At 39.8% G+C, this 22,225-nt stretch overlaps 1 protein-coding gene across 1 annotated transcript; it reads left to right on the top strand.

Moving 5' to 3' along the window:
* Positions 1 to 367: 367 nt before the first annotated feature.
* Positions 368 to 21,462, top strand: LOC308300974 (uncharacterized protein). The gene is made up of 30 exons (XM_080744869.1): positions 368 to 1,094; positions 1,189 to 1,266; positions 1,676 to 1,757; positions 2,555 to 2,628; positions 3,387 to 3,473; positions 4,292 to 4,430; positions 4,775 to 4,888; positions 5,002 to 5,164; positions 5,913 to 5,978; positions 6,329 to 6,401; positions 6,670 to 6,754; positions 6,900 to 7,010; positions 7,315 to 7,403; positions 7,961 to 8,027; positions 8,131 to 8,270; positions 10,345 to 10,512; positions 10,596 to 10,673; positions 11,154 to 11,235; positions 13,071 to 13,144; positions 14,203 to 14,289; positions 15,058 to 15,196; positions 15,655 to 15,768; positions 15,881 to 16,043; positions 16,963 to 17,028; positions 17,597 to 17,669; positions 17,893 to 17,977; positions 18,150 to 18,260; positions 18,444 to 18,532; positions 19,278 to 19,344; positions 19,600 to 21,462. The coding sequence occupies exons 1-30, from the start codon at positions 946 to 948 to the stop codon at positions 19,741 to 19,743; spliced, it is 3,057 nt and encodes a 1,018-aa protein (XP_080600995.1). The 5' UTR covers positions 368 to 945; the 3' UTR covers positions 19,744 to 21,462.
* Positions 21,463 to 22,225: the final 763 nt, after the last annotated feature.

The following is a 22,225-nucleotide window of genomic DNA, read 5'->3' on the forward strand; positions in this document are numbered from 1 at the left end:
CCTAATAGATCCATAAAAGTTAGAAAAGCTTGAATATAACCTCATATGCACAGATCACCTATGGATATTGTATAAAGCTGCAGGGATTGCATTTCTTTTTTAAATTTCATAATAAATATGACAAAAAATACATGTTTATACCCTCTGTTTTCATTGAGCACACAGAGCCTATTGTTTTGCACTGTAGCTTCTTCATCCGCTTCTTCCCCATGTGGTGGAAATGTAGCCTGGCGGGGCCCGACGTTATCTGTGTTCATTCCTTCCACAGTTATGTGGAAGGAATGAACACAGATAACGTCGGGCCCCGCCCGACGTTAAATATAGTGGAGCGGCATAGCACAACGATTGTGCACTTTGAGAAAAGCATGACATTTCTACCACAGCTAGTACATACCATAAGGTTTATTTTCAGATGTGGAGGCAAGTCAGATTTGACCCCTGAGGCCCGGGAGAGGTCAAATTCAAGATGGCCGCCAGTCCAGCGTGTCTAATGCTCAAAAACACCTAACTTTGGAACCAAACAGAGTAAAACACTTAAGATGTAATTTTTGAAAATAAACCTTATGGTATGTACTAACTATGGTAGAAATGTCATGCTTTTCTCAAAAAGTGCACAATCTCTCATAATATCAGATATTAGCCACTGTACTAATAGGTCTACTATATACAAATAGGCTACAACTAAATGTAACTGATGACAAGTTTGAATGATTTTCCGCAGTTAGACCACAAGATGGCGCTTGCAGTTTGCAGAGGAATCTGAAACCATGGACTCGAGCCAATTACCTTTGCCCATGCCTTTGCAATACATTTGATAACTTTGATGACATTTTGATCAAGTAATTGTTGTATCGTTGGCACAGTAGGCATAGGAAGCACCTTGCTCCATGTTCTGAGCTCTGCTTTCTTTTGTAGTGATTTCAGAGTTGGTTGACATTGACAGAAATGGGCTTTTTTAATCTAATTTCCTGCTTTTGCGGATATGCACTTTTGTTTCTGTCTGTTTTTATTTTAGTGGCATTTATCCGGCTTTGTATTCTTATCAAATACAGTCATTGGAAGTATGATCACATACCAGGACCACCAAGAGACAGGTAGGCCTAGTCAAGTAAGAACATTTCAGTGGTTTGTTCTCGCCTGCTACAGAATCATCTTCTTTACAATATGTTTGCATTTTTCTCTGAACAGTTTTTTCCTTGGACACTTGCCAACAGTATTGAGGGAAACGAAAAGTGGCAGAGTAATACACGACAAATTCTTGGAATGGTGAGAATTCATTTTAAATACCTATTGTCTTAAGGAAAATGTAAGGTTTTCGGTTGTTTTGTTATTAATGGGCCCAATTATTATTATTCTCCCTGCTCAAAATGGTTTTCAAACCTAACCTAATTAGCCTACATCTGAATGAGTTTTTATAGAACTATATAACCCTGGATATTAAATAGGATAGGACCACAATGTAATCAAGTCCTATGGGCTTTTTGTGTTCCTACTTAGGCCTATTTGCAAACTGTTAATAAAGTATTCAATCAAGCAATCAAAATAGAATTTTGTTTTCGGTGAGGAAGTATCAGTGCCTTCCCCTGGCATGGAAAACAGGGACCTTTTTGATTTCATACTCTGGTGGAAAGGCAAAATCTTTGATCACATGCTGCTGGCCTGCTGCTCTCTACAGGACTCAGATCTATGGACCAGTGTACAGGATCAATGCGTTTAGTTCTGTTTTGTTGAGTGTTTCCTGTCCAGAGACTACCAAGGTAAATAACACCTGCATGGGCTTCACTTGACCATTGAATTATGGGTGACTTGCTGCCAGGGGCGTCACAAGGGGGGAAAAGTGGGACTGAGTTACTAGGGCCCATTATTTTTATACTTTAGCTATTGAAAAATAGCAGCTATACAAGCTCACTTGTAGATCTGCTATTTTTGAAAAGTCGTGAAAATGTGTGCAAATCTTTGAATACAAATTATTTTTTAAGCGAACATTTGTAACTCAAAATTTGCTTCTGGGGGGTCCCTGGAACTCAATATTTTGAAATGGGGTCCGTGGCCAAATACGTATCATTTTGGGGGTCCTTCACGTGAAAAAGTTTGAGCACCACTGACATAGAAACATTGTTAAAAAAATAATTTTCACGATTTTTCAAAAATAGCAGATATACAAGCTCACAGCAGTGAAAGTACCCATGCAGGGCCCAGAATTTGGTGCGACACCCCTGAACACCTGCATGGGCTAAGGGTGACTTGCTGCTAACACGCTTTACTAAATACACATCCAACTCATGCAGTTAACAATCAATTTAGTTGTGTTGTTGTTTGTATGTAATTGTAAATTAATGCATGGCCAGTCTCTCAGGGGGGAGGGTGGGTGGGCTATTATTGTTATTGCTGAAGCTTTCACTGATATTGAATTTGATAATTGCCTTCTTGTTGTTGATATAGCTTTACTTGATGTACATTGATGTAAACTGAATAAAAACATCTGAATACAATGTTTCAAAAGCCCCCAAAAAGATTCTTTGGATTGTCCCTCTTCTATTGCTCTTTGTTGCAGGAAATCCTCATGTCCTCAAAGTACCCCAAAGATAAGGTGATCTACCAGCGGTTGTGCAATATGTTTGGGCAGAGGTACAGTAATTCACTAGCCCAGGAACTCTCAAAGGTACTCCAGTTAGGACAGCCTTGTTGAAGTATTACAAATATCATGTGTTCACAATATGAAGAGCAGTGCTGGAATTATCAAATATAAATAATTTCCTTAGTTTGTCTTTTGTTCTTTAAGCCATGTAAGGAAAATGAATGGCAGAATCTTCTCCTTTATCTTTCCAGTAATTCTTGAATCCAAATGTATCCCCCGTCACACGACACAGTATAAATCAGGCTTTAACCGTGACCCTGCAGTCACTATAGTGCAGTAGTGCTATGTAGAGTGATTCCTGGGTGAGGTCCACTCTTATGTAATCTTACTCACTATGCCCTGGCTGTTTTGATTGTGTAACAGAGGAGGCGTAGACAAACAATTTCTAGTCGAAACATGTCAGCAGTTGCCTTTTTAAACAAATAAAGGCTTATTCATCCTTTTAATCCCGAGTGCCCGGATCGTCTTTGTTTTTTCATATGTCTTGATCCCGTGAGCACCACTTTACTCCTTTTACTATAAAAGTTTTACCTCCTGGGGACACCTGTTTTTTTTTTTTTCTTCTTCTTTTTTTCCCCCTTTCTTCTGAATGTCAGTTGTTGTTTGGACCATACATATTGTTACAACGCTTATGTTACATAGTGTCAGGCAGGTTTGCAGTCCCCTTCCTACCGTATATGACTAAATGACATGGGCAATAAGAGTCATTTCCCTGCCTCAGAGCCTGACTATTATATCTCTCTACAAGGTTCCTTGGCAATGGCCTGGTCACAGCACGGGACCATGACCAATGGTACAAACAGCGACGCATTATGGACCCTGCCTTCAGCAGCCTGTAAGACATCTCTGTAATTCACATAGTTCAGGATACCTATAGGTATGGGAGTTATTAACTCCAGAACATGTACATTTTGTAAAGAAACTTAATGGAAGCTATCTGCTCGTCTTCCACTTCACAATGAGTTACTACACTCTGTCTAGAGCCTACAATATATCAAGGCATGTGTGGGAAACCAGTTCATTACAGTACAATTGCCTGTGGCAGTGTTTGACATTAACATTTATGATGCGGTGTTCAGCTGTAACAATTACACTTTTCAAAAGCATATCCACAGCTTAGGAGATGGATAAAGCATGGTCAATTTAAATAAAAAAGATTAAGCGTTAAAACAACTTTGTATATGTATTTTAAGAAGGGATTTAAAACAGGGCACCTCGCTAGCCTGATGTCCTAATAGCAAAAGCCCCATAACAAGTATGTGGTGGCATGCAGACTTGTTTTCTTGACAATGGTTTGCTACCAGGTATTGCTGCTTTTTTATGATTTTATCTTGTTTTCAAGGTATGCAAACCCTGTATTCTAACTTCCATCACCTATTATCACAACTGTTGACTACAAACATGACTAAAACACAAAACAATGAAAAATAAACAAAATAATTATTATAATTATATAAATGAAATAAAGTAGGACAGTGATGTACCGGTACAATATGCATAGAAGATTATAGCATTCCTCATTTACCAGAATTCCAGCTAAATATAGTCTCTGTAATTCATATGAATCAATAGTTTATAGCAAATTCATGAACCGGAAAAAAAAAACATCAACCCCATAAAAATGGTGCTGAGCTATTGCTGCTTTTTTCCTAGATATCTTCGAGGTTTGACAGGCACCTTCAATGACACAGCAGAGAGGTTCATGGATAAACTTGGGGAAGTTGCAGATAGCAAAACAGAAGTCAACATGCTCCACCTAATCAACGGCTTTACCCTTGATGTTATTACTAAGGTAAGGTGCACCATGTATATAATCGGCAGATTCGGCACATAATAGCGATTAAAAAATATACTGTTTTATAGTATACCCCGGTATCAAACCGTTATTTTCTGGCCTTGTGACGGACAGGGAAAAATTTGCAATAATTCCATCCATGAAATCAAAACATTTCCTATTACATTGCCATACCGCCAAATTATACTTTGTCGTATGATCCTTTCAACAAGCGTCACTTGACAGACAGTAATTTAAAGAAATTATGTAATTTTGGAGTTGTACAATAAATAATGCATTACTTTATAAGTTTATATATGTGTGCTGACTGTGCTCTCCATTTACTGCATGACAAAATGAAGGTTGCATTTGGGGTGGATTTAGACCTGCTGAAGAAAGCTGAGTCACCATTCCCTAAAGCTATCGAGATGTGCCTCACCGGGATGGTTTACTATGTCCGAGACATCTTTTTTCAGGTATGCATTCATCTCACATTTACCTGAGCTTGAAGATAATCAAAGATAAAGATTATCATGTGTCAGTGTAGCATATTCATGAGTTTGAACCCAATAAACTCTGTCCTTTCCAGTACAACCCAAAGAACTGGGCATTTGTCAATGAGGTGAGGCAGGCCGCACAGTTACTGCGGACCACAGGAGCGAAGTGGATTAACAACAGAAAGGTCACCATGCACAGTGGTGAAGAAGTGCCCAAGGACATCCTCACACAGATTATTAAAACTGCAGGCAAAGGTTGCACATTTTTTAAAATAATTTACAATAAACGTTGAGGCTGGTAAATATATCAATGTTGTATCAATATTGTGATGTGTCTGCGATTTGGGATATTGTAATATGGCAATCACAAAAGCAAGCCCTATTTTCTACTTGAAAAAAAAATCTAAATAGTGAAAATAGCTGATCAACACACTGACACTGCAGTCGTGGCACGATATGAGCTGGCATAGCAACATCAGCCATGACAAGACGTGTAAGTAACACCATCAGCTTCCCAGTGAAGGTCAGACTTTACAAGTCACTTGCACTCTCCACCCTACTTTATGGTTGCGAGAGCTGGACACTCACCGCGGACACAGAGCGCAGGACACACAGACAAATTGCGCTACTGAAGGATGCTACATATAAAGAACATGGGACAAATGATTGAGCCTCTACTCTCAACAGTAAAACATTGCAAACTGGCCATATGCATGTCATTGTCACAAGACATAACTCCCTGTCAAAGACCATACTACAGGGTACAGTAGAGTGAAAGCAGAGAAGAGGCAGGCTTCATGCCAGTAGTGGTCCTACCTGACCAGTGACCACAGAATCTACATTTCTCAATAGAAGAGCAGGAAGATCACCTCCAACCTCTGAAGTTGGAGTTGGTATTAACATACTTTAGCAAACAGATTGTTCAAAACAACATTGTATTTACTAAAAAAAGTAAATACAGGTTATGGATTGCAGCTTTAACTCACTTTGTTTTTCCTTACAGAGGAAAGCATGGATAAAGAGGATGAGGAACTGATGTTGGACAACTTTGTGACATTCTTCATTGCAGGTGAGTCTCTACTAGAGGAGGTAGAGTGGACACCTGGCTTGATCCCCGGCTCCTCCTTGTGTAATTTTTAGATGCTTGAGCAAGACAATGAAACCCTAGATGCTCCCTATGAGCAGGCAGGTGTGTGCAGTTTGACGCCAACTCCGTCGTTTGTGTGTGGATTGTTAAGTGTTTTGGGTTCTATGTTAGTTGATTTCAAATGCACTATACAAATGCATTTACAATTTAACGTATTTTGACAATTTTCATCTACAGTATATAATCACATCCCTAAAAAGATACACAAGGTAGAGTAGCAAGTGTTTGTCTAATATGTTTTGGTTAAATAATTACAATTTAATCTTTTACAGGACAAGAAACAACTGCTAGTCAACTTGGCTTTTGCGTCATGGAGCTAGGAAGACATCCTGACATACTAGACAAGTAAGAAATAATAATAAGCTAAATGTATTGGGGCAATGTTTCATTTCTATCCATTAAGGGTGTTGTGTTCACTTTGTTCAACTTTGACACTATTATAAAATGTTTATGCTAGTAGTTAGTGTGACTAACTGTTGAAAAAATGTACCATAGCAGCGCCTAACTTTGATTTGGAGGGGGGCACACTTTCTGATGCATCTGTATTGCCGATGTATGCCTACCAAAATAGGGACACCAGGATGTGACGTGGTTAAATGTTGTAATTTCTTAGAGCAAAGAAAGAGGTGGATGATGTTATCGGAATGAAGCATGAGATTACCTACGAGGACCTGGGCAAACTGACATACCTCTCACAGGTACTTATCACAAAGTTACCACAAATACACTCTCTAGTGTTCCTCTAATAATAGCTCATTGCCTGTTCTATCTATAGGCAATGAAGAGCATGGCTTGCTTTTAGGATTTGAAGCAATAATTGATTCACGACTTACAACTCCCCAGGTACTAAAAGAAACTCTCAGACTATATCCCTCAGCTCCAGGGACATCTCGTGAAGTCATGGAAGACTTTGTCATCAATGGAATACCCATTCCTGGAGGCGTCATCTGCTTTGTGAGTCTATTATGTACCGGTATGAACGCTTTTGCCTGTAAAGCAGTATGCATTCCACTAAAGGTTTAAAGCCTCATTCAGACCATTCACGTGTGTGTTGTGTGCGCACAGAATGTGTTCCTATGCGCTTAGACTGCGTGCGTGTTTTTTTGGTGTGAATGAGGGTTAAGGAATCTAAAGGGGAACACACACCGGATGCAGGCGGCTGCACAGCGCAACAGTATAAAATACTGACAACATATAGGCTAGTCATTTGAATGATATAGAAATATGCATGTCAAATGGATTTCCCTCATATTCACAGTTCAGTTCCTATGTGGCCGGGAGAATGGAACAGTTTTTCAAGGATTCACTGACATTTGATCCAGATAGATTCCACCCAGATGCTCCCAAGTAAGTCACTAACAATGAACATAGTCTATAATACATGTAAGCTTCCACTTAAGCCCTAAGTTAAACTTTGTATTGCAATAGTGTTGTGTGGCAAAAACATAACACACAAGACATCTATAAACTCACAACACATTGTGAGCTTTTTTCTTTTTTTTTTACCTTTTTGAAAATGTAACTATAATGACATGCCTAAAAACGGCTGGCAGATTGAAAGTGTTTTTGTTTTTGTTGCCCTTTGTCATTGTGCCAATTATCTCTCGAGTTTAGACACTCGACAAAGTCGGATGCGTCAAGCTGCTACTTTACCACTGTGCCACCCAAGCACCCCCAGATTGAAAGTGATAGCTAGGTTTGAATAAAGGTCTAGCCTTGGATCAAGACGGTCATAGATTTTCTCGTTCCATTGTAATTTCCAGTGTAATACCGGCTTTCACCTGCTGCGCCCTGCCACTACACCCATTGAGGAACATTGGAAAGATAAAAACAGAACTCCAAACATCATTTGAGGAACATAATGTAAATACTGTAAATAATGAATGTGTCATCTGTTTTATAAGGCCTTACTACTGCTACTATCCCTTTTCTCTGGGACCACGATCATGTCTGGGACAGAGTTTTGCACAGGTGTGGACACCACACACACACGCTTACTCACACTCTTACTTACTTACTGCTTACTTAAAAGCCTTTTTAACAGTTTCAGCTTGTTGTTGGTGTGTGCTTTTAGATGGAGGCCAAGCTGGTGATGGCAAAACTGCTGCAGAGGTTTGACTTCACCCTGGTTCCTGGACAGTCCTTTGACATCCTGGACAACGGCACTCTCAGGCCTAAGAGTGGAGTAGTCTGCACCATCAGTAATAGAAAGGAGTAGTCACTGGTCCACACAGTTGGGGTCTGGAGACCCCCAGCAATGCTTTAGGGGGTTGGGTCCCTATTTAAATGATTTACAGTTAGTAACGGCAAGAGATAAATGGACACTTAGGATTTTACAGTGTGTATAGAGGGTATGCAAGTCCACTGGGACACGCCCCCCTAATCTAAACTGAGTGGCAAAACATTGAGCAGCATGGAGCATTGGAGTTTGGAAGTGCTGGTTGCAAATCACTCAACGGCCCTGCATACCACCTGTTTCTACATTGCACATAATGCAGGAGGCAGCAGGATGTTGTGTTGTTGAAAACGAGTGCTTCCTAACTCTGAAACTTGGAAAAATAATCATCTGCACAGAATGTCTTGACAGAAAGTAGCTCATAACATGCCTATGGTGGATTTTTATGAAACAAAAATATTGCAGATAGAAAGAGGATAATTCAAGCTTTCAGTACAGCCACAATGTTTTGTGAGTTTAACTTTGTTTAATACAATCAGATAGGACTTTTCTGTTTGGATGTATGGGCTGTCAATGGCAGAAATTAGTTTTTTGCCACTCAGTAGGCGTTCTCACATAACTTCCAGCAACAGTGATGTCACGCGCATACTCTCTATAGTGGTCATTTCATTATGCTAATCAAACGCGGGGTCCTAGAAATGAAAAGGGTTGAGAATAACTGCTGTAGTGAAAATGCAGGTCTCTGTAGTGGGGACAGGCTGTGAAGGGACCTTGGACTGAATTTGTATTTACTGTTTTCCAGGGAAGAATGTTTTGCTATTTGCACACTGCACAAACTAAGGCTGATTTAAAAAGGTTGAGAATCACTAAATTAAGGTCATACATATACACAATAAAGCCTAATTGATCATAAATCATAGTACTATAGTATGTATCGCTTTGACTATCGACAAGAACCGATCTCGTCAGTTGCCTAACTAGTGTATGGACAATTAACATTGTATACAACAATACCATGAGATATAGTGTAAATGTAGTATAACATGGCTGCCCCTGCCCCATCAGGAAGCAATCAAGGAGCAGGCAGATGTAAAAAAAAAAAAAAAAAAAAAAAGTAAAAGAAAGAAAGAAAACATCCCATCTGATTTTATTACCTATACACTTGTGATATGAAGTTTGATTGAGAATTTGAGAGGTAGGTGGTGATGACTTTTGCTTCAGTGCTGTGCTTGCTTATTGCATAATGCTTATGTAAGTTTGTTTTATATTACTACTAAATTGGTCTTTAAAGGAGTAGTTCACCCCCAAAATGACTTTTTTTCTATTGATTAGTCATACCATGGAGACTAGAGTTCAATTTTTTTTTTTTTTTTTTGTCGCATTCCCAAGACAAAAATGTGATAACAATACATTTACCCCCATTCATTCCGGATGGTGACCCGTTTCGAAACGGGTCACCATCCGGAATCAATGGGGGTAAATCTACTCGAATCAAATTTTTGTCTTAGGAATGTGACAAAAACCAAAAGATATTATTGAACTCTACTCTCCATGGTATGACTAATCAATAGAAAAAAAGTCATTTTGGGGGTGAACTACTCCTTTAATAGATCCATAAAAGCTCATCTTGAATATAACCTGATATGCACAGATGAACCCATGGATATTAATAAGACTGCAGCCAGAGCCAGGCAATTAATTATGACATTTAAAGTTTTAATTCACATATTAGGCCTAAATGTTCAAATAAAACCCTACCCTACCGTGTTTTCAATGAGTACAAAATGTTTTATGCAAGAATGCATTTCTTTGGTATGCAACTATGCACTGCACATGCCAGGAAAACTTGGAGAAGCTGGAAGAAGACAAGTTGGCAAATTTGAGTGATTTTACGCAGTTATACCACAAGATGGCGCTTGCAGTTCGCAGAGGAATCTGAAACGATCCCTTTAACTCTATGGAAACGATCGACTCGATCTTTTACTTTCACACCTTTTAGTTTGCAGACTACATTAGCTCTATCTGAAACATGACAGTCGGGGCTACATTATCAAACGCACCTTGCTCCATGTTGTGTCAAGAACTTGACTTTATTTTGCTGTGATTTCAGAGTTGGTTGACACTGACAGACATGGGGTTTTTTCATCTCATTTCCTGCTTTTGCGGTTATGCACTTTTGTTTCTGTCTGTTTTTATTTTCGTGGCATTTATCCGGCTTTGTATTCTTATCAAATACAGTCATTGGAGGTATGATCACATACCAGGACCACCAAGAGACAGGTACGTCAGTCAAGTAGGAACATTTCAGTAGTTTGTTCTCGACCTTTTGCTGCATAATCATGTTGACATTCCTCCCTGAACAGTTTTTTCCTTGGACATGCGCCAACAATAGTGAACGAAACGAAAAGCGGCAGAGTAATACACGACAAATTCTTGGAATGGTGAGTATTCAGTTTAAATTCCTCTGGTCTTAATGAAAATGTAAGATGTTTATTAGGCTGTAATATGCCTAAATATTATAGGCTATTCTCCCTGCTGAGAATGGCAAGCGTCATTATGGGCCACAGATCACGTCCAACCCAGATTTGGCTCAAACAAAGGGTTAAATTTGTTCTCCTGCAGAGTTCCCCCGACAGCCAGGTAAATTGTTATCTATATAACACTGGATATCAATTCATATTTAATAGGATAGGACCTTCCTTTTAGGGTCATTATTGTAGCCTAATACCACACTGTAGTCTACTATCTGCAACTGTTAGTATTCAACCAATCAGTCAAAATAAAGAGAACCTTTTTTTCCCCTTTTTTTCCACCATATCCATAAGTGTGTCCTGACTTTATCTACAATAAACATCAAACATTTTGCATGGAAAACAGGGACCTTTTTAAGTCTAAAACGTATCACATGCTGCTCTCTACAGGTGTCAGATCTATGGACCAGTGTACAGGATCAATGGGTTTAATGCTGTTTTCTTGTGTGTGTCCTGTCCAGAGGCTACCAAGGTAAATAGTTTGCACTTGACCATTGAATTATGGGTGACTTGCTGCTAACATGCTTTACTAAACATACACATAGGCTGCAACAGGGTTAACAGTCATTACTTTCGCCAGCAGAGCGCGCAAGTACTGTGATCGGCGCTGTCTGTTTCCAACTGTCTTTATCTGGCTGTCTGTTTCCGGCTGACAGTAAAAAGGAAGGGCCTTTAGCCAATGAGGAATCTCCACCATCAAGTGCTACCTGATATAAATAACAAGAAGCAAGTTGACATCTCAAAAGAGTGCCAACTTGCCCACACATAAATACAGACAGCACCAAACAGCACAGATCGCAGTACAGGCCATATACATGTATAGCCACAAGGACGCAAGTTTGCACCTCCACAGAGTGCAGTCTAGTTTTTGTTTTGTTGCTGTTTGTATGTAATTGTAAATTTGGCCAGTCTCTCAGGGGGTGGTGGTTATTGCTGTATAGTTTTCACTGATATTGAATTTGATAATTGCCTTAAAGGAGTCATCCAGACCAAAACACATATAGGATTAAATCTGCCTTTTATCATACCCCTTTATACCTGCTTTAGTCAATTTTTTTCATAGCTGCCCCTGTTGCTAGATTTCGGCTGCCCCTGTTGCTAGATTTCGCAGGCCCACTCATAACTAACAGAGTAGATAGACTTTATACTATTTTTTTATTGGATTGTGTTTACACAACGTCCTGAGACCAACCACACCGCTGTTTTGACCTCACAGGCACCCTTACTTGTCAAACCAACCCCTCTCCCCTCCCTTTCTAGCCTCTCCTCTCCCTGCTCTGGTGCGCGACCGAGTATTTCCCGGTGAGTTTAAGGCAGCGCAACGGTGGGGGCTTGGGAGTGTGGGGAACACGCACCACTGACTATTGCTGATGATGGAGAGGTTATATAGCTTGAGAGGCACTCTTGCCGATTTAGTAAGAGACTCGTCGCCAATTGCAAGATATTTAAAAGTTATTTGGGGCCATGATTATATCCTTTTCTTCCCTCAACTAGACTAAGAATTTATATTGTCTGTCTGTGTTATTGTTTACAACCACAATTATTCACGTGTGGCAAGATCACGGTTCACTAGTTTTTAGTAGCCTATAATAGTGTAGGCTTAGAAGCCTTTTCCGAAGTTAATTTAATGTTTTCCATTTAATGATTTCCTTTCTCCTCATCTAATCTTGCGCTAATGCACGCAACTGTTTTTGCCATGTTTTAAGGCCGTGTAGGCTTTTCAGAAGTTAATTTAATGTTCTCAATTTAATGGTTTCCTTCATCGTCATCTTCCGCTAATGCACGCAACTGTTTTCGCCAGGTTTAAGGTCTTATTTTAGTTGTTTCTTTCTCATAAGCTCGCAACCCTCCTTGCCCATCGGCCCCCACCGTTGCGCTGCCTTAAACTCACCGGGAAATACTCGGTCGCCTCTGGTGCAGACAGAAGCCGTTTGACAAGTAAGGGTGCCTGTGAGGTCAAAACAGCGGTTTGGTTGGTCTCAGAACGTTGTGTAAACACAATCCAATAAAATAATACTAACTTTGAAGCTGAAGAAATAACCGCACTAGTATAAAGTCTATCTACTCTGTTAGTCATGAGAGGGCCCGCAAAATCTAGCAACAGGGGCAGCGGAAATCTATCAACTAAAGCAGGTATAAAGGGGTATGATAAAAGACAGATTTAACCCTATATGTGTTTTGGTCTGGATGACTCCTTTAATTGTTGATAAAGCTTTCTTGATGTACATTGATGTAAACTGAATAAAAACATCTGAATTTAATGTTTCAAAAGGCAAAAGCAGATTATTTGGATTGTCCCTGTTGCAGGAAATCCTCATGTCCCCAAAGCACCCCAAAGATAAGATGGTCTACCAGCGGCTGTTCAATCTGTTTGGGCAGAGGTACAGTCATTCACTAGTCTAGGAACTCTCAAAGGTACTCCGGCTAGGACAGCCTTGTTGAAGTATTACAAATATCATGTGTTCACACAATATGAAGAGCATTGCTGGAATTATCAAATATAAATCATTTCCTTAGTTCCTTAGTTTCCTTAGCCTAGTTGTTTGTCTTTAAATCATGTAAGGAAAATAGAATCTTCTCATTTATCTTTCCAGTACTTCTTGAATCCAAATTTATGCTCCGTCACACCTGACACAGTATAAATCGGGCGGTCACTAGTGCCATGTAGAGTGATTCCTGTTGGGCAAGGTCCACTCTTATGTAGTTTTACTCACTTTGCCCTGGCTGTTTTGATTGTGTAATAGAGGAGCTTTAGACAACAATGTCAGTTGTTGTATGGACCATAACTATTGTTACATCACTTGTAGACATCATTTCACAGTTTTTGTTTATTATATTATTATATTATTATTATCAAGATTGTTGTCATTATTTGTCATTATTAGGTTATTATTGGTTTATTAGATAGGATAATTATTTTTGCCTCTCCAGGGCCTGGTTGATTGAGAAAGGGCATATGTAGGCCTGGGTGATTAGAAAAGGGCATGCCCCAGCCCTTTTCTAATTCCCTGCGAGTGCCTGATTTGAGGCCGGTGGGACGAACGGTCCCATTAAAGTTTTAAACCTGTTGTCATAGGACCCGTTTGGACCATCTGTTTGCCTGTGTCCATTTATCCCCATATATGGAGATATCTGTATGCACCTGGGTGGACAGATGTTTTTTTAACATGGGAATTTAATTCCACAGGAATTATCTGTTTGTATATCTGTGGGATCAGTAAACATGATGCAAGCTAAAACTTCAAGTCGTTGTGGACAATGTGTTCTTTTGCCTGTGTTGAATCAGGGTTGTGCATCACATGAAATGCCACTACATCACTTACGTATGTTACAGTATCAGTCAGGCAGGTTTGAAGTCACCTTGCTATAAGGCTAAATGGTGTGGGCGATAAGAGTCATTTCCCTGCCTCAAACTCTGACTATTATATCTCTCTACAAGGTTCCTTGGCAATGGCCTGGTCACATCACGGAACCATGACCAATGGTACAAACAGAGACGCATTATGGACCCTGCCTTCAGCAGCCTGTAAGACATCTCACATACAGTAGTTCATGGAGTTGTTAAATCCATAATATGTATGTTTTGTAATGGAACTTAAGATATGTGCTCGCCTTCCTCTTTATAATGAGGTACTACACTCTGTCTAGAGCCTACAATATATTAAGGCATTTGTGTGGGTAACCAGTTCATTACAGTACAATTGCCTGTTGCAGTGTTTGATAGAGATCATTATGAATGTGTATATATATTCTTTTTCAAGGTATGCAAACTTCCATCTCCTATTATCACAGTGTTTACAATACACATTGAGGGAGAAAAAAAATCAAACCTCGGTTCGAAGTGGAGCGGTGAATCTGAGCAGCTATACCGTGTGTGTGTGTGTGTGTGTGTGTGTGTGTGTGTGTGTGTGTGTGTGCCTGCACAACAGCGCCCCTCCTTTAACTTGTGTGTTGTGTGTGGCCACTCAAGGTATTGCCAGGCTACGGACATACCCAGACAGCCAGCCAGCCAGCCAGCCACATAGCCAGCCAGCCAGCCACAGACATACCTGTCTATTTAAAACCCACCTCAAAATAAGAGGAAATAATTACAGACATGGCTGAAACACAAAACAAATGAAATGAAATAAGTATGACAGTGATGTACAAAATGCATAGAAGATTCTCATTTACCAGAATTCCAGAAGAATGTACCCTCTGTAATTCAAATTATACAATGAACCGAAAAAAGAAAAAAACATCAAACCCATAGCATGTAAGAATGGTGCTGAGCTATTGCTACTTTTTTCCCTAGATACCTTAGAGGTTTGACAGGCACCTTCAATGACACGGCAGAGAGGTTCATGGATAAACTTGAAGAGGTTGCAGATAGCAACACAGAAGTCAACATGCTCCACCTAATCAACGGTGTTACCCTTGATGTTATTACTAGGGTAAGGTGCACCATGTTCTCACATATATAATAGTGATTAAACAATATACTGTTTCACAGTATACCTCAGTGTCAAACACCCAAGTTATTTTCGGGCCTTGTGACACACATGGGATCTAGCAAACCTCCATCAGTCACCACTGCACTCATCTGCGATATTATCATTGTCAGTTTGCCTGTATCAGAAAATCACTGCAATGGGTTGTTTTACGAGTGGCTTACAATTTGCTATTATTCCATCAATGAAATCAAAACATTTCCTATTACATTGCCATACCGCCCAATATTATACTTCATCAAATTATCCTTTCAACAAGCATCACTTGACAGACAGTAATTCAAAGAAATGTGTAATGACGGCCACTCAAAGATGTAATTTTGAAGTCGTACAACAATACTTACTTTACAATAATTACTTTATATATGTGTGCTCTCCATTATTTGCATGACAAAATGAAGGTTGCGTTTGGGGTGGATTTAGACCTGCTGAAGAAAGCCGAGTCACCATTCCCTAAAGCTATCGAGATGTGCCTCGGCGGGATGGTTTACTACCTCAGAGACATCTTTTTTCAGGTATGCATACATGGCACATTTACCTGAGCTTAAAGATAATCAAAGATAAAGATAATCATGTGTCAGTGTACCATATTCATGAGTTTGAGACTTAAAACTCTGGTCTTTCCAGTACAACCCAAAGAACTGGGCATTTGTCAGTGAGGTGAAGCAGGCCTGCCAGTTACTGCGGACCACAGGAGCAAAGTGGATTAACGACAGAAAGGTTGCCATGCACAGTGGTGAAGAAGTGCCCAAGGACATCCTCACACAGATCATTAAAACTGCTGGCAAAGGTTGCACATCTTTAATGATTTACAATAAACCTTAGAGGACAACTTTGTTTTTTTTACAACAAGGGTTCATATTTTAGATTGTCATTAGAGAAAAGAAAAGTTGAGTGTTAAAATGTTTTTGTTTACTTCTTTCTATTGTTTTTTTTTCTATGATTTTGATTTGCATGCATGCCCCCAGGTTGTGACTTATGGGGCTGCTGTAAATAGTTAAAAAACATCAAGAAATTACCGGCTTATTGCGTCTAAAAATATGACCCCACCCACTGAAGTCAAAATACGAAAATCGCTAAAACAATAGAAAGCATCTTTTCTTTTCTCTAATTACAATCTAAAATATGAACCCTTGTTGTAAACAAACAAAGTTATCCTTTAAGGCTGGTAAAATATATAATATATATAAATATAAAATGTATATCAGTATTATATCAATATTGTGATAATACTTGATTGATGCTTTAGTGATGTGGCAATCACTAAAGCAAGCCCTATTTTCTTTTAAAAATGTTCATACATAGTGAAAATAGCTGATCAACAAGCTGACACCACATGATAGCAATTGATATTATTGTCACAATACGATATTACCGTCACAATATCTATATCAAGGTATTTGGTCAAAGATATTGTGATATATGCTTTTGTCCATCGCCCACCCCTAATAAGCATGCAGTCGCTTATTTTGGTATTGTAGGTATTATTCAGTGCTTACTGCTTAATGCATTTAGCTTATACTTAAATATCACTTTAAATTAAGTTTTACATCAGTATAGTAGAGTACAGTTGCTACCATCTTTTTCACCGGCGCAGGTTCCACAGATGGAAATCTCATTAGTTTCAGGAAATCCTTTATAAGAGTTTTAAGCTAGGAATCAAGCCAAACAATAAATGCAGCTTTAACTCAATTTGCTTTTCATTACAGAGGAAAGCATGGATAAAGAGGATGAAGAACTGATGGTGGACAACTTTGTGACATTCTTCATTGCAGGTGAGTCAGAGTCTCTCTCTACTATAATATTGCATTATCACATCGCACTGCTGTGAGCTGTAGGTGCTGTTAGCTATTATTGAAAATGTTTGAAAAACATATATTGGGAGGCAGTAGTAGATCGGCCATCTGGCTTGATCCTTGTTTCATGTTTATATCCTCGAGCAAGAAAATGAACCCCATGAACAGGTAGGTGCCGTGTGTAGCCGAATCCGTTGTTGCTAAAGTATAAATTGTAAAGTGCTTGGGTTCTATAGTAGTTGACTTCAAATGCATGTATAAATTGGCGAGAAGCGCACAAGTCAGCTACAATTCAGCTATATCCATATCTGGAGTCTGTGAGGTCAGATGTAGAAGTATTGGCCATGTGAGAAATGGGGGGTGGGGGTTGTGAGTTACCATCCAAGGAGTGTGTGTGTGCAAAGTTTGGCATTGATAGGGCCAACGGTGGCAGAGATATGACTAGGGCAAAAGTGTGACGTGACGGACAGACTGACTGACAGACAGCCGGTGGAGCTTTTCATAGTAACTAATGGTTTTACAAGTATTGTAATTTCATATTTTTCAGGACAAGAAACAACTGCTAATCAACTTGGCTTTTGCATCATGGAGCTAGGAAGACATCCTGACATACTAGACAAGTAAGAAATAATAAGCGTCAGCGCTGAGTCAGCTGAAGCCAGGAATGCAGAAGTGACCGGGACAGCGTCATTTGGCCATCACTTTAGCATGTCCACCTGAAATGTAAAACCTCGTGCTGCTACTTGCGGCACCAGTTTCCAAACCTTTTACTACTTTGAAAACGTTTTAAAAGTTTGCCCAAATTATTGACACCAGGATGTGGTTAAATGTGTAATTTCTCAGAGCAAAGAAAGAGGTGGATGATGTTATCGGAATGAAGCATGAGATTACCTACGAGGACCTGGGAAAACTGACCTACCTCTCACAGGTACATACTACATACCACAAGATGTACCACAAATGCTCTTGTTTCTCCCCATCGTTCCTCTAATAGTAGCACAAGTTCATCGCCTGTTGAATCTATAGGCATTGAAGAGCATGGCTTGCTCTTAGGATTTGAAGCAATAATTGACTCATGTCTGTTCCATACAACTCTCCAGGTACTAAAAGAAACTCTCAGACTATATCCCACAGCTCCAGGGACATCTCGTGACGTCATGGAAGACTTTGTCATCGATGGCATACCCATTCCTGGAGGCGTCACCTGCTTTGTGAGTCTCTTATCATTAAATGCTTGTGCCTGTTAAGCAGTATGCATTCATCTGAAGGTTTAAGGAAGCTAAAATGGATCACTACTAACCACTTTCAGTTCACTCGGAATGTGAAATACTGACAACATATAGTCATTTAAATGATATAGAAACGTGTCAAATGGATTTCCCTCACATTCACAGTTCAGTTCCTATGTGGCCGGGAGAATGGAAACATTTTTCAAGGATTCATTGACGTTTGATCCGGACAGATTCCACCCAGATGCTCCCAAGTAAGTCACTTACAATGAAAATGTGATAATAAACGTAAGCTACCACTTAAGCCCTATTTTATACTTTGTATTACGAGTGTGGCAAAAACAGCCGATCTATAAATATATTGCGATGCAACACATTATAATCTGCTTCTAATCTGTCTGTTTGCAAAAAAAAAAAAAACATGTTTTAACCTTTTTGAACATTTACATAATGACCTAAATGTAGTCATTATGCCAATAATTTCCTCCCCACACACATTTCTGTGTGTTGTCACTGCTGTTGTATCCTACTGACTGACATGGAGCCTCCATCCTACTGCTCCCGTCCAAGGCTCCCTGCTGATAGGTTCCACCACAGCCTGTGCAGTAATAAGTATCACCCTCCCAGCCATAGATACGGGCCAGTTGTGTTTGTTTAGACACTCGACAAGGCTGGATGCACAATGGTGGGTGTGAACCCCCAGACTCCATGGTGGTGATCAGCTACCACTGAGCCACCCAGAGTGAAAGTGATAACTAGGTTTGGATAAAGGTCTAACCTTGGATCAAGACTGTCAGATTTACTTTTTAGATTTCACCTGTTGCGCCCTGCCACTACAAGCATTGAGGAACACAGGGAGCTACAAATGGAACTCCCAACACAATTTCAGTAATAGATACACAAATGTCAGAATCGAATGTAATTTAAAAAATGTATGTAAAATATAAAGAAATATATAAAATGCAAATATTCTAATGAGTGTGTCATCTGTTTTATAAGGCCTTACTACTGCTACTATCCCTTTGCTCTGGGACCACGATCATGTCTGGGACAGAATTTTGCACAGGTGTGGACTCACTCTCTCACGCACAGACACGCACAGAGACACAGACAGACACCCACAGACACACACACACACACACACACACACACACACACACACACACACACACACACACACACACACACTTCTTAGCTGTGCATGCTTGGGGAAGCAGGGGTTTCAGCGATGTTGCCACTGATGCCACTTGATGTGGTTGTGGAGGCCGATGCGTGAGCCGCACATCCGTCCGTGTTTCAGCTTGTTGGTGTGTGCTTTCAGATGGAGGCCAAGCTGGTGATGGCAAAACTGCTGCAGAGGTTTGACTTCACCCCGGTCCCTGGACAGTCCTTTGACATCCTGGACACCGGCACTCTCAGGCCTAAGAGTGGAGTACTGTGCACCATCAGTCACAGAAAGGACTAGATCACTGGTTCTCACCGACCATGGGGTCTGGGGACCTCCAGCAATCCTTTAGGGCACGGGTCTCGAGGCACCGCGAGGCATTGTGTGCTTGTAGATCGGCTGTTTTCACTAGTTTAAATCATTTTTAAAATGATAAATACAAAACAAACGGTTTTAGACATACAAGGTTTCCACCCGACAACGACGAAATATAACTCATGTAATTGGCCCACTGGCTTGTCACTTGTCATGATCTGAAATGGCAAATCTTTGAGTAGCAGCAGCACTATAGAGAGAGATCTCTCTCTATAGCGCGCAATGAGGGCCTCTCCAACTCTTTTTCCCGGGCTGAATCAGGGGCCCAGCATGTCCCTGGGCCGCACTAACATTAAACTTTCATATTAAGGTGGGGGCCACAAAATATCGTCTCGCGGGCCGCAAATGGCCCCCGGGCCGCTAGTTTGAGACCCCTGCTTTAGGGGATTTCAGGGGGTCCTCTGATTTACAGGTAGTAACCAAATGGACAATCAGATAATGAGATAAATGTATATGGATGTAGTGGGGACAAACAGGCTGCGAAAGGACCTTGCACCTAAAACACACATACAGATGCTAAACTGGCATAGGCTACTTTATATTTGCTGTTTTCCTGAGAAGAATGTTTTGCTATTTGCACTCTGCAAATAGCAAAAAAGGGTTGCGAATCACTGGACTAAATTAAAGTCATACCATGAAGCCACTTTTATACATCATAGTATGTATCGCTTGCCGACTGAGCTTGTCAGTAACACATTTAATGGACAGTAAACATTAACAATAACATTGTAACCAATAATACCTTGAGAACATAGTTTAAATGTACAGTAGTATAACATGTTTGCACATCAGGAACTAAACACTAACACCTGTGAAGTTGTGATATTAATGCTGACTTCTGAATTCAAGAGGGGGTGATTTTTGCTTCATTATGAGTGCATTGTGCTTGCCTATGTATAATAGGCTACATATTATTACTACTTAATTGGTCTATAAAAGCTCATTTTGAATATAAAATATTCATATACCCTGATATGCACAAATGAACCATATTGTACAAGACTGCAGGGAATTAACACATTTTCGAAAGTTTTAATTTACATAAATGTAAAAAGGATACATACATAAATACATATATTAAAAATGTAACTCTTCTGTGTTTTCAATTAGCACATTTGCCCTTTACCCATGTTGAGTATGGCTTCATGTTTTGCATTAAAGCTTCACCAGGCTTCTTCTCCCCATAAGGTTACTGCTGTATTCAGTAAATTGAACACCGATATTTAAAGTGTTTTACTTTACTCCTCCCCCCCCCCCCCCCTTTTCCCCCTTCACTTTCACACATGGATGACAAGTGTGTAACACCACGTAAAACCCTATGGTAAAACCTGACTTGAGTGAGCTTCCTAAGTTATACCACAAGATGGCGCTTGCAGTTTGCGAAGGAATCTGAAACTGCAGCTTTAGTTCACCTTTGCCATCCTTTTGATAACATGACATTTTGTTGAAATCATTTGTATCATTCGTTGGTACAGCTGGCCTGCCCTGCAGCAAGCAATGGAAACACTCAAAAAGCTACAATATTGTTCTCTTGCTATGGTGTTTTGTTTTTTAATAAACTATTTTAAATGTGAATGAACCTATAGACTATCTTGGAATTGGAAAACGTGCATAATTGGCCTTCATTAAACTTTTTTTTCTGACTATATCTACTGCATAGTAGTCTACTGTGTTTTATCCATCTGTCATTCAAGTTTCCTGTGGAAATAAGCCAAGTGCTTTTCTGGGATCTCCTTTTAGTTGACCTTGTACCAGTGAGCTGTACCGTCATGAAACTGTACCTTTTCCTATGCAAACTTCTAATAAAGTCTTCAATCAATCAATCAATCAATCAAACAAACAAACAAACAAACAAACAAACAAACAAACAAACATATAACTGGAGTGAAGCCATCCGACTTTGCAAAACGGGAGGAGTATATATACACTAATAAGTGTGTCATGAATACTAATTAAATAGACTACTGATCTGCTATTATAAGGGTAATAATAATAATTATTATTATTTTATTTTTATTTTTTATTAATAATAAATATGAGTATTATAGTAGTAGTAGCCAGTCACTGACTGTTGCTTTAAGTGGGCCGAGCCACTGCGTTGTGGTGGTTCTTTCTGTGTACCTGCTGAGCACTCCTCTCTGCGTCTTGATTGGACGTCTGGGCTGGAATCCTCTTGAATGATTTCAAACCAGGAGGAGGAGGAGGGAGCTTGAAGGACTGAAGCCCTACTAGTCGTCCAGTCCAGCTCCAGACGGTTAAAGAGGCTTATCCAGCATGCTCCCACCGTATCGTTCTGGTGTTATGAGAGAGGAGTGTTTTTTTTTTAATTTGTAGTATTTAAACGAACCATTTTTTAACGTAGAATTTGAGTATTGGGGGGGTTGTGAGTTACCATCCAAGGAGTGTG

This window comes from Nannobrachium achirus (assembly GCF_963921795.1).
Source record: "Nannobrachium achirus genome assembly, chromosome: 16".
Lineage (NCBI taxonomy): Eukaryota > Metazoa > Chordata > Actinopteri > Myctophiformes > Myctophidae > Nannobrachium > Nannobrachium achirus.